The sequence below is a fragment of the Ptychodera flava genome, chromosome 22 (assembly GCF_041260155.1).
Source record: "Ptychodera flava strain L36383 chromosome 22, AS_Pfla_20210202, whole genome shotgun sequence".
NCBI lineage: Eukaryota > Metazoa > Hemichordata > Enteropneusta > Ptychoderidae > Ptychodera > Ptychodera flava.
This window is the reverse complement of record NC_091949.1, coordinates 23,817,405-23,835,474: the sequence shown is the minus strand read 5'-3', so window position 1 is coordinate 23,835,474 and position 18,070 is coordinate 23,817,405. Positions and strand designations below refer to the sequence as shown.

General features: G+C 39.5%; 1 protein-coding gene across 1 annotated transcript; it reads right to left on the bottom strand.

The window, feature by feature from the left end:
• Positions 1 to 449: 449 nt before the first annotated feature.
• Positions 450 to 1,421, bottom strand: LOC139122303 (uncharacterized). Its single transcript, XM_070687700.1, has one exon. It carries the CDS (start codon positions 1,419 to 1,421, stop codon positions 450 to 452), a length of 972 nt encoding a protein of 323 aa, XP_070543801.1.
• Between the last annotated feature and the right edge of the window lie 16,649 nt (positions 1,422 to 18,070).

The window sequence follows — 18,070 nt, the reverse complement described above, 5'->3', positions numbered from 1 at the left end:
GTCCAAGGACGGTAACTTGGCATCTGAATAACTCACACTTCTTGGGACTGAGCTTCAGCCTAGCTATTTGCAAGCGATTCTTGACTTGCCTCAAGTGGCTCAGTTCTTCGTCAAATCTCTTTCCATGCACAATTATGTCATCGAGATAGACCAGCACCACGGTCCATGGCAGACCCCTCAGAACTTGCTCCATCAGCCTCTCAAAGGTGGCGGGTGCATTACATAATCCGAAGGGCATCACAACAGACTGCCACAAACCACTCCAAGCAGTGACACTGGTCTTCTCTCAGTCTTCTCCTGCCACTTCGACCTGCCATTACCCACTCTTGAGGTCCAGTGTTGAAAACCATGATGAGAGTGTTGAGAGCCTGCCAGAGAATCAAGGGTTGTGTCAATTCTGGGCAATGGGTAAGAGTCTTTCCGGGTCACCTCGTTCAACTTCCTGTAGTCTACGCAAAATCTTGTTGATCCATCTTTCTCTTCCACAAGCACAATAGGCGCTGCCATTGGCTTTTTGATGGCTCTATAATTCCGTCTGTGTACATCTTGTTAATCTCCGTCAAGGCCTCGTCCTGTTTTGCGGTTGGTAGTCTCCTTGGTCTATGTCTGATTGGTGCTGCGCTACCTGTATGTATTGTGTGCTTCACAATACCTGTTCTGCCCAAGTCCTTGTTTCCCCTGGAGAACATATCCTGAAATTCTATAAAGAACTTCCTTAAAGAATCACGTTGTTCCTTGGAAAGTCCATCACAGCTACGGAGATAAAGATCCTGCAAATAGTCTGGTATTTCAGACCGGTCTTTGTTAATTGCGGGGTCCTCTATAGGCATACTCTCCATGTCTGGCTTCTTGACACTGCAGACAGACTCAACATGACCCAGTGTATTGCCCTTTCTCAATCTTCTCCTTTGCCGAGTTACATTCATCAGCCGAACTGGAATGCAATTACCACTAACATCAACCAGAGTCTTCCCGACAACAACACCGTTGCAGCTAAAATTCCTTCCAGGTTCTACCAATCCCCAGCTACTGTTCTGCCTTGGTCCAGTTATTCGGCCTGGTATGACAGCCTCACTCAGAGGTGGAATTGTAACACTTCTATCAATCACCACTCTGCAGCAAGTGAGCTCCTGAGTTGCCGCTGAACTAACTGACGTATCAAAGGGTACAACTTCTTCACAAATCTGCAGGCATTTATTTATCAGGTCTGGTGTACTATTGTGCTGAGCAAAGAAATTCGCACCAAGGAGAACATCATCAGTAATGTGGGCTACCCAGACATTATGCTGTACAATGGTTTGGCCAAGTTGGATAGATAACAGTCCCCGTCCCTTGACAGGTGATGACTCGCCAAAGGCTGATCGTATGTACGAGTTCTCAGCAAGTGTGATATTTTGTGGCAGCTGTCCTTTCTGTTGCATCAGTACATCAGTTTTGTATGGTAACAATGTCAGGGGCACTGTTGTTACCAATAGCACCAGCTGAGGTCTGCCCCATGAACCCTGCTGCTACTCGTTTCCCGAAACATGCGTTGCTGCCGTTAAATTAGCCTTTCCTCCAGGACAATCTCTAGCAAAGTGGCCAACCTGGTCACAATTCCAACATTTCTTGTCCTGTGATGGCTGGGCCCTTCAGCGCACTGGTCCATCGGGTCTAGCATCAAATTTGTCTATTATCTTTTGAACATCAGGCCAAGTTGCCCGATGATCTTGCCTGTGTCCCCATGATCCCCTGCTGCATTGGGATCACCTTGACTGTGCGTAGAGGTTCTCCATATGAGGTCATCACTTCGAATATTGCGTCCCCTTTTCTTGCTTGCGATTGAAAAGGACTCCAACTCCAATGCTAACTCTAAAGCTCTCCTTAAAGTATTTGGTTTAGCTTGCTTCAGACGCAGTTGCATGTCATCATCATTCATAGCATCAATAAACTGATCACATGCCACGTCATCCTGTAATTCGCTGGACATGGTTGGATATGCCAACCTCACCAATCGCTCAATGTCACCTGCTAAGTCAGGTAGACGCTCATCCTTACGTCTCACTCTGTTTTTAAAACAGACACGGGAGAGGTCAGTCTGGTGTGCAGTACCATACCTCCCAGATAATGCTGCTACCAAGGCCTGATAATCTTGACGCTTTTGTCCTGGCAGATTACGTAAGACGGTCAGAAAAGGTCCTTTCAAACTAGACGCCAAGAACAGTGCCTGCTGCTTGTTCATTCCAACCATTCATCTGTGGCACCAATCAAACTGGGCTTGATATTGTTATGTAGGTCATTTACCCCACACTCATCATGACCTGAGTTCAATTAGTCTCTAGAACATTCTCAAGGTCACTGCCCTTAATGACCTCACAACCTTGAATTCAATTAGTCATGTTTGGAATGTTCTGGAATTTAATTAGTTGTGTAAGAGAGATAATTTTAGAACAGTAATTAGCATGTCAATAAAAGTTCTAGATTGTTCTTACATGCCTTTATAAAAGGGACGTGCACAGCTTCCAGTCTGACTTTTGGGATCGTGTCTCTTGTGTGTTACTAAACTCCAGCAGTAGTCATTCTCAAGACTTTTCAAGACCTTCACTGCCAACGCTGGATTTACACTGTGGACTTTGTGCAACTGCAAGCCTGCAAGCCAAAGGACTGTTCATTCGTCCGACAGACTGTTACAACTCTGAGACTGGAGCTTTGCCGTCCCAGCTGAGATAAGTAGTCTGTACACTTTTAAAGCTTGTACTCTATCCCTGACTTAGCAATTAGTTTTTTTTCGTAATAAATTTTGTTTAAACGTTTACTGCTGAGTTCACCCTTTTGTTCGTTTTCTCTGCACGTAACAAAATTGGGGCTCGTCCGGGAGACGAATATTTTGAGCCGTTTGACAACATTTTGACAGCCTTTTCAAAACTACTGTATACTGTGAACTCAGCAAAATTCAATCATGGCGGAATTCAAAGCCAGACGAATTTATGGATGACCTTGATCAGGACACATTTAATTCCCTCAGAAAAGACAAACCTCATAGCACTGGCAAATTTCCTTAAAGTAGATGTCAAAAGATCTATGCGCAAGCGAGAAATACAGTTCAAGATTGCAAAACATTTAGTTAATTCTGGCCATTTTGAGGAGTCTGCCTTAAATGATTATGAGCCTGAGTCTTCCTCTGAACTCAGAAAATTAGAATTAGAATTGCAGACAAATTTGGAGATTAAGAAACTAGAATTACAAATGGAAGAAAGACAGAAAGAAAAAGAATTACAAATGGAAAAAGAGAGACAGGCATTAGAAAAAGAAAAAATACGAATGCAGTTAGAAATGGAAGAAAGACAGAAAGAAAAGAAAGGCAGGAAAGATTAGAAATGGAAGAAAGACAGAGAGAAAAAGAATTGCGATTAGAAGAACAGCGATTACAGGTAGAAATAAAACGTTTAGAGCTTGGACAGTCAGGAAAATTCTTCCCTTCAGACAAGTTTGACATCACTAAGCATTTCAGGTTAGTTCCCCCTTTCCAAGAAAAGGATGTTGATAAATATTTCCTTCATTTTGAGAAAATTGCTCAGAGTCTGAATTGGCCTAAGGAGTCCTGGTCTATGCTTTTGCAGAGTGCTTTGGTGGGTAAAGCCAGAGAAATTTACATTCAGTTGTCAGTAGAGCAGGCTTCAGATTATGATTCTGTGAAGGAATTAATTCTCAAGGGCTATGAGTTGGTGCCTGAAGCTTACCGTCAGAAATTTAGGGATTGTGAGAAGGTGAAGGATCAAACTTATGTTGAATTTGCTCGAACAAAAGAACAACTGTTTGATCGTTGGTGCTCTTCTGAAAAGGTCAGTCAGAATTATGACAAATTACGACAGCTTGTTTTGATTGAAGAATTTAAGAGGTGCATTCGGAGTGACATCAAGACGTTTATCAATGAACAAAAGGCAGATACCTTGGAGGTTGCTGCACGTTTGGCCGATGATTACTCATTGACTCACAAATCTTCATTTCTCAGCAAACCATCCCAGTCCTTTTCATACAGAAACAATGCAGGTAAATTTAACTCCTCCTTTTCATCCAAGAATTTTTCAAAGGAGAGTAGGAAATCAAATGACAACAGTTCACAAAATTCAAGTAACACTTCCACATCATCAGATCCCAAGTCTCAATCTCCTTCTGACAAACAGTTCGGTACACTTTCTTGTAATTATTGCAAGAAAGACGGCCATTTAATGTCAGATTGTTTCAAATTGAAAAGAAAACGTGAAGGTCAAAGTGGTCAAAGTGGATCTAAGCCAACCGGCTTTATTTCTTCATCAACTCAATTAGAGTCTAATAATGTGTGCAACACATTTTCTGAGGTTAAACCCCTCTTATCCCCAATTAATGAGGTCAAGGTCAATTCTTCTCAAGATAGCATTATGGGTATTTTCGAACCATTTATTCATAATGGTTTTATATCACTTTCTAGTGATTTCTCTTCCGCTACCCCTGTCAAAATTTTAAGAGATACCGGGGCTTCCCAGTCTCTTTTGTTGGCAGATACCCTGCCGTTTTCTGAAAAGTCATTTTCAGGTTCTAAAGTTCTTATTAAGGGGGTAGATTGCAATGACTACATTCCTGTTCCTCTCCATAATGTCTATTTGTCTTCGGACTTTGTTTCTGGACCTGTGACTTTAGGTATTAGGCCTTTTTTGCCTTTTGAAGGGATTCACCTTCTTCTTGGAAACGACCTTGCGGGGACAAGGTCATTACTAATCCACTTGTGACTGATAATCCTAGTTTAGATCAGGATCCAGAGCCAATTGAACAAGACGATCCCGGCCTTTTCTCCATCATGTGCCATTACTCGAGCCATGTCAAAGAAAACTTCCGAGAATCAAAATACTCTCAAAAATAATGTCACAGATGTTGACTTAAATGACACCTTTCTCAGTCAGGTGTTTGACACGGATCATTCCGTTATCCCTCGTGGATTTGAAACTTCCAGTAAAACTTCTGCTGACCAAAGTCAGACATTTTCTAGATCAAATCTCATTGCAGAACAACACAAAGACCCAGATATTTTGTCTTTGTTTGACAGGGTAGATGATGAAGGTAAAACTTCAGATAGCTCTGTTTCCTATTATACAAAGTCTGGTATTCTCATGCGTAAATGGAGACCTCCAGATGTTTTGGTTGATGACGATTGGGCTATAAAACATCAAATTGTGGTTCCAAAGCCCTACCGTGCTGAAATATTGCGCCTGGCCCATGAAACGCCCTGGGCTGGTCACTTAGGAGTCAGGAAAACTTATCATAAAATTCTCAGTCACTTTTATTGGCCTAATCTCAGGCAGGATGTAGCACATTTCTGTAAAACTTGTCACACATGTCAAATGGTAGGAAAGCCAAATCAGACCATTCCAAAGGCCCCTTTACAGCCAATTCCTGCATTTCAAGAACCATTTAGTAGGATACTAATAGACTGTGTTGGGCCCCTACCAAAAACAAGATCAGGAAATGAGTACATGTTGACAATTATGTGTACATCAACTCGGTTCCCAGAAGCCATACCACTGAGAAACATAAAGACAAAGACTATAGTGAGAGCTTTAGTCAAATTTTTCACTTTATTTGGCCTCCCTAAATGTGTCCAGTCCGATCAAGGCTCCAACTTTATGTCTGGAATTTTCAACAAGTAATGGATCAGCTAGGCATTAAACAGTATAGGTCATCCGCCTATCATCCAGAAAGTCAGGGTGCTCTTGAGCGATTTCATCAAACTTTGAAAAACATGATTAGGACCTACTGTTTTGACACAGAGAAGCAGTGGGATGAAGGAATTCATTTTCTGCTCTTTGCTGTTAGAGAGTCAATTCAAGAGTCTCTTGGTTTTAGCCCATTTGAGCTTGTATTTGGACATACAGTCCGTGGCCCACTTAAGCTCGTTAAAGAGAAATTCCTATCAGACGATGATGATTGTCTGAATATTTTGCAATATGTGTCAGATTTTCGTACGAAACTCTCTAAAGCATGTGAATTAGCCAAGAAAATCTTGAGTCATCTCAGCAGTCAATGAAAACCAAATATGATAAAAGCACCTCAAAACGGAAGTTTGAACCAGGTCAAAAAGTTCTTGTTCTACTTCCAATTCCTGGCAAACCACTCCATGCTCGTTACTTTGGGCCATACCTAATTGATAAGAAATTGAGTGATTTAAATTACATCATAATAACACCTGACAGGCGAAAACAAAAACAGCTATGTCACATAAATATGCTTAAGCCATATTTGGATAGGGATAATCCTACTATAACTCAGCCTGTCAGTACCGTCAGTTCTGGCCATTATGAAGATAGTGATACTGAAACTGACTTGAGTGAAAATACTCTAAACTCAAAGCTGGGCTCGGTCAAGCTTCAGAACTCAGAAATCCTGGAGAAGCTGGAGTCTACAAAGTTGGCACACCTCCAGCCAGAACAACAACAACAGGTGAAAGAATTGCTCCATGAATATAAACACCTGTTTCAAGATGTTCCAACGAGGACAAACGTCATCTATCACGACGTTGATGTTGGGGACAGTAAGCCTGTAAAACAACATCCATACAGACTGAATCCAACAAAAGCGAAATATCTCCAGGAAGAAGTCAAATACCTGCTGGACAATGACTTTATTGAACCCAGTAAAAGTAACTGGAGTTCGCCGTGCATACTTGTTCCCAAATCAGACCACAGTTATCGTATGTGCACGGACTTTAGGAAGGTCAACACTTTAACAAAGACAGACACTTTCCCAATTCCGAGGATTGATGACTGCATCGACCGAGTGGGAAAAGCCAAGTATGTGACGAAATTTGACCTACTGAAGGGATTTTGGCAAGTCCCTCTGACGGATCGTGCTCGTGAAATATCCGCCTTTGTTACACCAGACGGATTGTTCCAGTACAAGGTGATGCCATTCGGAATGAAGAACTCTCCGGCAACGTTCCAACGGATGATCAACGACGTCATATCCGGGCTAGACGGGTGTGCAGCTTACGTTGACGACGTCGTCCTGTATAGTGACACCTGGGAGGAACACATCAAGCTCATGCGGAAGTTCTTTGAGAGACTGAGTAAAGCAATGTTGACTGTCAACCTTGCCAAATCTGAGTTTGGTTGGGCGAGGGTAACTTACCTCGGACATACTGTAGGACAGGGTGAGGTAAAACCTGTTGATGCCAAAATCAGTGCCATTTCAAGTTTTCCCATACCAAACTGCAAACGACAACTGATGCGCTTTCTCGGTATGGCTGGTTACTACAGAAAATTCTGTCCAAATTTCTCCACAATTACTGAGCCTTTGACTAACTTACTTAAAAAGAAAGTAAAGTTTGTTTGGTCAGAGCAATGCCAACAGGCATTTGATACACTTAAAGCCATACTGCTAAGTGCTCCAGTGTTGTCTGCACCAGATTTCACTTTGCCATTCAAATTAGCTGTGGATGCTAGTGATACGGCTGCTGGTGCTGTTTTATTGCAAGAGGATAGTCATGGTGTAGATCATCCTGTTTGCTATTTTTCACGCAAATTTAACAAATCCCAGAGAAACTACTCCACAATTGAAAAAGAGTGTTTATCTTTGATATTAGCTTTACAGCATTTTGAAGTTTATGTTACTTCTTCAAATCAGCCAATAGTGGTTTATATTGATCACAACCCTCTTGTTTTTCTGCAGAAATTTAAAGGCAAAAATCAGAGATTGCTAAGATGGAGTTTAATGTTACAGGAGTTTAATCTTGATATTAGACATATCAAAGGCAGAGACAATTTAATTGCAGACTGTCTCTCTCGTATTTAGAGTTTATTGTTGTTCACTTTCAAGAAATTTTACTTTGAGTAAAAAAAAAAAAAAAAAAAAAAAAAAAAAAAAAAAAATTTGAGTACTTAAATCCTTTTCAAGATTACATTTGTAAAAGAAAGATTTTTCTTTGAAAAATTTTCTTTTTTTGAAGAGGGGGTGTGTTATGTAGGTCATTTACCCCACACTCATCATGACCTGAGTTCAATTAGTCTAGAACATTCTCAAGGTCACTGCCCTTGATGACCTCACAACCTTGAATTCAATTAGTCATGTTTGGAATGTTCTGGAAATTTAATTAGTTGTGTAAGAGAGATAATTTTAGAACAGTAATTAGCATGTCAATAAAAGTTCTAGATTGTTCTTACATGCCTTTATAAAAGGGACGTGCACAGCTTCCAGTCAGACTTTTGGGATCGTGTCTCTTGTGTGTTACTAAACTCCAGCAGTAGTCATTCTCAAGACTTTTCAAGACCTTCACTGCAACGCTGGATTTACACTGTGGACTTTGTGCAACTTCAAGCCTGCAAGCCAAAGGACTGTTCATTCGTCCGACAGACTGTTACAACTCTGAGACTGGAGCTTTGCCGTCCCAGCTGAGATAAGTAGTCTGTACACTTTTAAAGCTTGTACTCTATCCCTGACTTAGCAATTATTTTTTTTTCGTAATAAATTTTGTTTAAACGTTAACTGCTGAGTTCACCCTTTGTTCGTTTTCTCTGCACGTAACAATATACTTCCATATAGTTGAGACCATCAAATAAAGTTGGCCTCTGAAGTGGCTTGCTGTTGTTACTAAATGCTGCCAAGTGCTGACTTGGGCTGGTAACTAAGAGTACTTCCTGGCTTTGGGGTGGAAATGTTCAAGGGCATTGGTTTTGAAGTGAACTTGAGACTACCACTAAAGGGGTAGGTTCATGCTGCAAGACACTTTCAAATTTCCCTTGAGCTGCCGGATTCCATGCATGCTGACGCCCCTTAGCATAACAAGTTTCCTCCATTTTCCTATGTTTCTCTGCAAACTCCCGTCTAAGTTGTAATTGTGCATTATCCAACTGCTCTATCCTGTCTCTTACCCCTTCTACCATTGCTGTCACTGCATGTACATTTTCCTCCATTTGATCAACTCTCACATTCATAGCCTCATTTTGCTGTCTAACTTCACCCACACTTCTACCCATTTCATTCTGTAATGTTAAAACTGTCTGGATGTGACCCATTATATCTTCCTGCATTCTGTCAATTTTATCACTAGTCTGGCGTTGACTTACTTGTTGGGCAGTAGTAATATCATTTCCCATTTTCTCCACCATTTGTTTCTGATCGGAGTAAATTTTTAACAGGGTCTGTGCCATCGGAGCTTCGGGCGATTTAGGCGTAGATGTGTGGGCTGGCCTGATAGCTCCTACGTCAACTGGTTGTGTGTTTATACCCTCTGTCAATGTAACTTCCGGATTCAACAGTTGGGTGAGGTCACGTGTTTCCCCAGTGCCTGAATCAACAATGGGCTCCTCAGCGCCACTGGCCTCCGCTTTGAATGCAATTTCCTGACTGTCCTCCATTATATAAGTTATCCAAGACTCCAAGAAAATCCCACTTCTGACACCAATGTTACAGCCAATTACCTGTTTGACCAAGATTTTCTATGTAGGATAAGCAGACAATCTTGAACGGAGCCAAGTAATGGGGAAAACAACAACAATTTGATGCTCATCAATCAATCAAACTATACAGGCTCACTCGGAGAGGTGCAGTGGATGCAGGGCTGTTGTCCGATTTGGCTTGAATGGCTGTTTGATGTAACTTTCGGCCTGTTCTCTCCTCTACTGCTAATACGTGTACAGTATCGCCATGCTCGAGCCTACAGCAGACACAGGATTACCCATAATTCCAGAGTTTATGCCTACACTGGTGGAGCACTGTAGCGCCATCTATGGCAAAGTCTGAAAGTTCGCTTTTCTTTTAATTGAAAATGATGCAATCGTCCATGATGATTCTACGATTTGCATCACAATATTTTAACCAATACCACATAGATATCAGTTTTTACGTGTACAATATTAGCCGCCTCTGATAACTACATTTTGTCGTCTGCCTGTGCTGAGACAGCCTGTCGACTGAAACTAAGTTCCGTAAAAATGTTTTCCAATTTGAATATGCAAGGAAATGTACAGTTCAGATTTATATCACTGATATCATCTTCTACCACGTCAAGGTAGTTTTTGCCTTATTCAGTTTCAAGATGTTGAAATCCTGTCAATGTCCATTACCACTGTATTGTATTGCATTGTCGACTCGAGTCGGCCATCCTTGCAGTGCGCTCTTAGCAAGTCAAAGACGTGTTATACTTAGAGGTCTGGTGAAATGCCCATGTTGCAAAATCACAAAAATATAGTTGATGGTCTATAAAACAGTCACATTGATTTCTATTTTCGTTTAGCACGTGTGATTACGAAATATGGCAAAAGAAAAATGCAATGTGGGCGTGTCCCCCGAGCCTCTCCAGTCGCCTTTTCGGCTTTCTGAAGTTTGCCTGACGCCGTATCTCATAACGGGAAGTAAAGTATTCCACACCTTCATAAGCTCCCCACAGGGGTAACTTCAATTTTTTCCGCTTACATGATCAGGACAGTGTCCTCCTTCACTATGGGAAGACGTTGTTCTTTTGGTGGCTGTGACAGTGGCAAGACCGTGAACGGCTCAACTGTAAACTTTTTCAAGTTCCCGTCAAGTGTTGAGTCAATGAGTGTTTGAATCGTAATGTGCTTGTCTCTTCTGGTTTCTTAGCCTATGATAGGCTGAGCCTGCCCCGCTACTCGCTACACAGAAGGTTGAGAACGCGATGCAAATCAGCTGCATGAACACCAACACTGAACGTTGAGACTATCATTAAAACGAACAACAATACGGAACGTAGAGATCGCGATACAAATCATGGAGGTAGAGTCCTCCATGATACAAATCGACAGCAACACAGAACGCGTCGTTGGGACGGCGATTAAAATGAAGAACAAAGTGGAATACCGGACCACGAGGACCGCCATGCAAATCGACCGCAACATGGATCTAGACCGCTATGCAAATCAACTGCAACACCGAACCTTGTGGCATCGATTTAAATGCGAATGTCTGCTATGTATAGTAAAGTTTCAATTCTCGCGAGCAAGCGTTCCTATCCCTGCTGGACACTAGACAAAATGACGTCAATTTATCGCGAGGGCTCGATTGCGTGTGCGCAAGTTTCAATTTTCGCGAGATCCATTTTGTACACTAGACTACATGACGTCAAATCTCTCGCGAGACTTGGCTTGATTGCAAATGCGTACGACGGAAAGAAAGCAATAATACGGAAGTAGGTATAGTTTTTGCGAATCGCCGAGAGAGAAGCGCAGATCAACAAAAGACTAAAAAAAGCCACGCTTTTTCTTTATTTTGCCATATTTTTTAAACAAAAATCAGTTTTGCCCCTGTGGCGAATTAGGATCGGGGTTTTTTGCCACTTCGGATTTCGATTCGCATTGGCGAACGTGACGAATGGGCAGCGCGAACACTGTTTTGTTAGCGGATACCGGGCAGAGATAAGGCGGCGTGGGACCGCTATTCGATGTAAATGAACACACCTGTGACGTCACAGATGGCCAACCATGATCCAAGCTGAGGGCGTGACCTGAGTGTCGCAAAATGACCTGATGAAAGCCGCGCACAGAAATATCAAAAAAATTAACACTCGCGCGTACTTTTAGGTTGCAATTCTGTTGCGAGTGTAATAGTATTGCCCCCCTGGAAGATAATCAGTCACAAGAACGGGACCATTTCACCAGACCGTTAGGTGTGTCGACCGCGATTATCCTGGGTGTTTCCGTGGTGAAATGTTGGCTTTTTCAAGTCAGATGTACTCTAAATATTTAGACAGTTTTCCTGTAGAAAGGGTTAATCTGTGTGCGACCAGAATTGAGTCACAGACCATCGATGCATCGATTATCAATGAATAAGAATGCCGAGGTGCTACCGATAGTTTTCCCAGCGGCTATACTAGTCACCTAATAGTATGCAAATTCTGGTGGAATCAACAAACCTTTTTTTCGTTTATTTTGCCGAGTCAGTAAGAATCGGCTTTCTCCAACGGGCATGACCGATCACCGACGCTAGTGGTACTATGGCGTACTGCAGCGTCAGCGTAGATGCGTACTCCATAGCTTTAGTTGACAATGACCCCAGTGCCGAACGTTCGATGTTCGGGAGCTGAATTTAGGTGGACCACCTGAATTCAAACTTTTACTTTTTTGAGGACATGTTTTTATCGATATCTTGCGATCCGCGCGCAGTCGCCAAGTTAAATATCGACCGTCGGCATTAAAAATGTGTTTTAAACATGTTACCAAGGGGGAGTGCCACTTTAAAAACAATGGTGTCAAATGTACTGAAAAGATTACATGTGCGCACTTCTCGCTGTTAAAATTCCTCAATTCTGAATTAATGATGGTGAAAGGTGACACGGTGATCCTTTGATTGATATACAACTTTCCTATAGTTTTAGATTTTGAATTTCTTTATAAAACTTGTTTTATTCACCGTTTATGTATTCCTATCATTGAAATATACTGTTGCTCTCAATTAAATGTCGATCTGACAGCGTTTACATATGCAGAACACGGGTCTTAAATTGATGCACATTAATCAGTAAGCGTCTCCTAAGTTGTACAGACAAAATCAAATACTTGTCAAGATGTTGTCTTTTACACCAAATTTGGGTGAATATGAACGAACAAAATTGCAGTAAATAGGTAAAAATAACACAGAACGGAGGCGAACTGGCGCGGAGTCTCTACTGTAACTGTGAAGTGAACGTCATAGATCGATATTCTTTTATTAGAAATTGATACGATGTTGTGTTGCTCACTCGCGGATCCCATGTCCTTCCAAGCTCACAATATATGGCGCCTTTCTTGGCCAAAGTGTGCCAAAATATGCTGAAACGTAAAAGCATTACCCGATTTAATTTGAGTACAAGAAGGAGTACCATATGCTAATTGCAAGAATTGTTTAGATTTTGGTTTGTGTGGCTTGCATATAAATGAAGTTATGACGTATCATTTTTTCCATACATTTTTCCCCTATGGAGACAGTAATGACAGTGTCTACATATATTAAGAAATACTGCAGACAATTTTGCAAAAGAGATGATTTCGATTTTGAAATAATAAATTATCCCCATTTGTCAAGTAATATTCCGTCTGCACCTGCTTATGGTGTGTACGTGTCTCAACTTATCTGATAACGTGTACAGTGTACACTTTGTCTGCAAACATCTGCAGTACGTATTCTCTTGATCTGCATACGTATAAGCTACGCATATCAAAGTATTGAAATGTTCTATATACAAAGATATACAGTACGTATACAATTAATATGTTGTTCCATATACGTCAATATACGTAAATATACTGAACGTATATCAAGCATTTTGTCCAGTGTATGAAGTTTTGTAATTAGTGATATACCTCCAAAATGCACCAAATTTGATGAAATCTGCTTCACATACGGATCCAACAGACACCAGACTGTGTTGTAAAGATTTAGTAGTGTGAAGTTAATTAAGGGTTTGTTTACATATTTAATGAACTTTGTAATTAGGGATATAACTCTGAAATTATGCTACCAAATTTGGTGAAACCTGCTACACATATTGATCTGATAAATATCTAATTGTGCTGTGAAACATTGAGCGGTGTCAAGTTAATTCAGGGTTCATTTGCATATTTGATGAATTTTGTAATTTGTAATATTACTCCAAAATTACAGAATTAAATTTGATGAAACGTGCTACATATGTTGATCTGATAGATATCTAATTGTCCCATGAGGCATTAGGCAGTGTCAAATTAATATACAGTTCATTTGCATGTTAAATAAAGTTTTGTAATTAGTGATTTAACTCTTAGAGTACTGTGTGAAAGTTTATGAAACCTGCTACATATAATGATATAACAGATATCTGATTGTTCTGTTAAGCGCACTACTATTAATGAACCTGTTGTAAAACATGTGAGCACGTTCAGTTCACATGTGGTTTATTCTTTGATCCAAGTTCATTCATCATTCAGTACAATGGCACCAAAGAAATTTTGTTTGGTTTTAGGACCTTTGGATTATAATTCCTCACAAATGATACTCATTTTGGTTGGTCCTAAACGATCTTCATTATAATATACTAGCTATTTACAGTAACACTAATATTACTATTTTTTTTTATTCAAATATGTACAAAGTCAATGATCTGATTCTTGAATTAAAATTATCGAAACGAGATGATTTCAAAGGTGAAGAAAACGTAAGTATAATTTACGACAGTCGCCCAACTATTCCCTTTACATTAAACTCTTCTCACTTCGAGTCACCACCTATACTTTCATTAACGATATGAAAATTAAAGGTTCAACCTAATTATGATAATCGTTATTAAACAAATCATTACCTCTACAAGCAGTGCAGTGTCTGCAGTGTCATCATTAATAATTCAATCAAATTGCTGATCAGAGAAACATGCGAACATTCACATTGCATTTATGTCTACTCTGACTGGCCCAAATTATTAGTTGAACATTCTGAATATGACATCAATCAACTAGGCAAAAGCAAATGTTATGGTAAATTCATTGTCAAGTAGATCAATGTCATTTGTAGATTACAAACTGTCATAAATGTTTAAGTTAACGGGTGATACATACACTTTATCAAGGCGAACAAATACGCGAACCAAACAAACGGTTTTCTAAAGTCTTTTGTCAATATATGTTTATCTGCTATCGAGGAACGACCATGGGACGCAAGATGTAACAATAATGCCCCTCAAACATCGTCTCTTTGGAAACAGTTAATTGATGACAAGTTCAGCATTTGAACAGCATCCATATATATATATATCAAGCATTAAGCTCTCGTTAAAACTACATTAATTATATCCGTCTTCATGGAAGTAAAGAAAGAATTAAGTTAAGTAAATTCCATTTCAACTTGTTATTGTCAATAATACTTGCGTTGATGTGTATATTAGTATTATATTTTCATTGTCATTAACGATATTTTATGGTATTTAAACAAAAATGGCTTATGCCGATGCAAAAATGTTTTCTTATATGCAACCTGGTTGTCAGCTCTTCACTAATTACATATATTGCCATGCCAACGGCCTTGGGTAGACGCTAATAATATAAATTTTATATTCGTAAGTTGCAATAAATCAACTGAGTCAATCAATCGAGAACTTTGAAGAGAAAGAAATTTCGCAACTGCCATTGGTCATTTACTATGAATTTCAAAGTAGCCTGGAATTATAACGTGCTTGGATGATAACAAAAACGTTTCTAGCGGTAGAAAATGAGCCACCTGTCATTCATTACAAACGTTCTCCTTCGATAGACTTTGCAACAATTGAACCCTTTACGAAGTTCACAGTGCAACAGTTAACATGTAGTCGGCTTTATTTTTCTATCGCCAGCAACATTTTTGTTGTCAGCCATATACGTTGTAATTCCGCTATTTTGAGATTCACTGTATCTACTTCGCAGTTCCAACGCATGATTAACGTCTACAGATGAAAAGTAGCTCTGAAAATGGACCGGCAAAAAGTAGTTTGTGCTTGGATTATGACCAATGTTTGTGTGGCATCAGCAATTTTCTATATCCAAATGGTATTTACTGATCCTCTTAAAATTCTTAGATTTCTCCTTTTTTCAAAAAAATTCCCTTACTACATTAGTAGCTACACCCAATTTCCATGCTTTACAAAGTTAGTGAAATCTTTGAACGAATAATAAATCAACAGCTAGTTTCCTTTCTTGTTAAACGTTCTCTGATCTACCATCGACAGCATGGCTTCAGAAAAAAACTTCGGGTACAAATCAGCTCATATCAATCTTATTCATAAAGTTTAACACAGGGCTTTATGAGGAAAGTATTCTCCTTGGAATCCGTCTTTATTTGTCTCAAGCTGTTGATACAGTCAACAAATCATCATAGTATTGGAAAGATTGCTAATGTTATGTAATTATAGTTACCCTATGAAATGTTTTGAAAGCTATCCGACGTCAAGGAAGCAGATTGTTTATATATTCATAATGTTTAATCACCAATGCCAAAAGTACACCCCTTTCAAAAGAACTAAATATGTTGAACATTCACCAAAACATTTGTTTCCAGATATTAATTTACATTCATTATCTTTTGTAAGGCAGACTTCCACAATTTCTCAGCATATTTCTATTACATCAGTCACTAGTACTATAGCTGATCTACGGTCAGTTCTCATTTAATTGTACATGTACACAAAGGCACAGTGCCTTTAGGCCACTTTTTCGTTCAGTTCCATGGAACCAAATTTTTGAACAGTTTACCAGCTACTATCAAAATCATAAAATAGACATCAGTTAAAAAAACTCGTAAATCACCATAGCTATGGATTAGCTAGTGACCTAGTGCTTTTCGGTGGGAGTTTTTCTAGACCCCGGGAAGTCGATCATTGTTGTTTGTTGATAAGGATTAGTGAACAAACAAAGTCTGGTGCCACATCCATGAGAGTTATTTGTTTTGTAATAATCAACTGTCTCACTCTTATTAAAACGCGCCCGACCTTGTGGCTTCTTATCACTTGTCAGGTTTTCCTATTATACTAAACCATAGACCCTGGAGCGAGGGTCTATGACTAAACCTTATTTCTCATTGAAAGTAGTTATGTAATCTTACTAAATACCTTTCTCCTTGATTTTGTAACCAACCTAAAAAGGCTAGATGATCCGCTCTCGGGATGTCCCACCTCAAGTTGTTGTGGCATCGCTTTGCCCGAGACAAGTCCATACCGAGACCAAAATAAATTTTAATGGCGTTTTCGTTACTATTGAAATCATCGACAATAACGGCTGCCGGTGCATCAAATTAGCTTATCATAATTTGGAAATTATGCTATGGTTCAAAAATTTGACAAAATTGCGCGTGTTTAGTTGACAGTAGTCCATGGAAACCACAAAGAACACAAAGTCACATAAAGTACATCGATCATGTATCGAACGCGAGAAAAGCATGTTCTACATTCTCATTTCTCCCCAATAAAACAACCATTTCTTAGTAGCTACTCTCGCGCCGGGGTTCTTCTTGTTTATCAGGTTAAACGTGACAATGTGCTGATGCAGGTGGTAATAAAAGTACCATTAACTGGATTATTCTCTTGGCTTACAAAATGACGGAAAAATTAGATTTAAAGTACCAAAATTTCATCCAAAAATGAAAATAATTGTACTATATTGTTGAAATTAAAGATATACAACGTGTCAAAACGACAAAGTGCTAATTGTGTTTTAAAGAAAGGAATTCAAGCATACGCAAGAGTTATGAGCAGTAAAAGTTTATAAACACAAAAACTACTCATGAATGCAAACGAAAAGCAGTATCGAGCATTTGTTTTCCCCGTCGTTGTGCAAAATGAAGTTATACACTAACTACGTTTTGCCTCTAAAAGAGTGATTGCTGTAAATTCCAAGAAGTCGCACCTTGGTTTGAGCGATGAAATACCTTTTATAATCATATTCAAATATCTTCGCCAACTAGAAGATAAGATTGTTTGGAAAAAATCACATAATAGCTTACTTGCAATTGTTACTAAACAGTAAACATGGGGAATGTTTGTTATTAATTTTTTTCTGATTATATGTATCTTTTGTATAGAATCTTTAAAATAACCTCTTTTCTGATGATCATTTTTGAAATTGTCCACAGAACATGCAAATTGCGCATCATAAGAATATTGTGCAAACATGCCAGGCAGAATGATCACTTTGTGTGTAACGCTATTCAATATGAAATGACTTGCCTTCTGTTTATTCATTTCTGAAATTTCACACAGAGGTGGAAAGGAAAAACAGATCGTCCTACATAAACTTTGATGTGAACGGAAAACAAAGCATGGCTGTTGGTAATGTCACGGCCTGGTACGACACGGCCTGGTACGACACGTTGTTTATCAGGTTAAACGTGACAATGTGCTCATGCAGGTGGTAATAACAGTACCGACAATGAATATGTTTGCAGAATCAACAAATCATGAATAGTCAGCTATTCTTTGTATCACGAGAAGGTGTGTCATCAGGATACAATGTTTATTACTTTAGAGTAAAAGGTAGATTATGTAAGAAAGTAAACTTTAATTGTAATAAATAAGAAATGAAATTTAGTCAGAGAGACGATTATCAGAGAACTTAAGTTGTAACTCGGGCTGTGT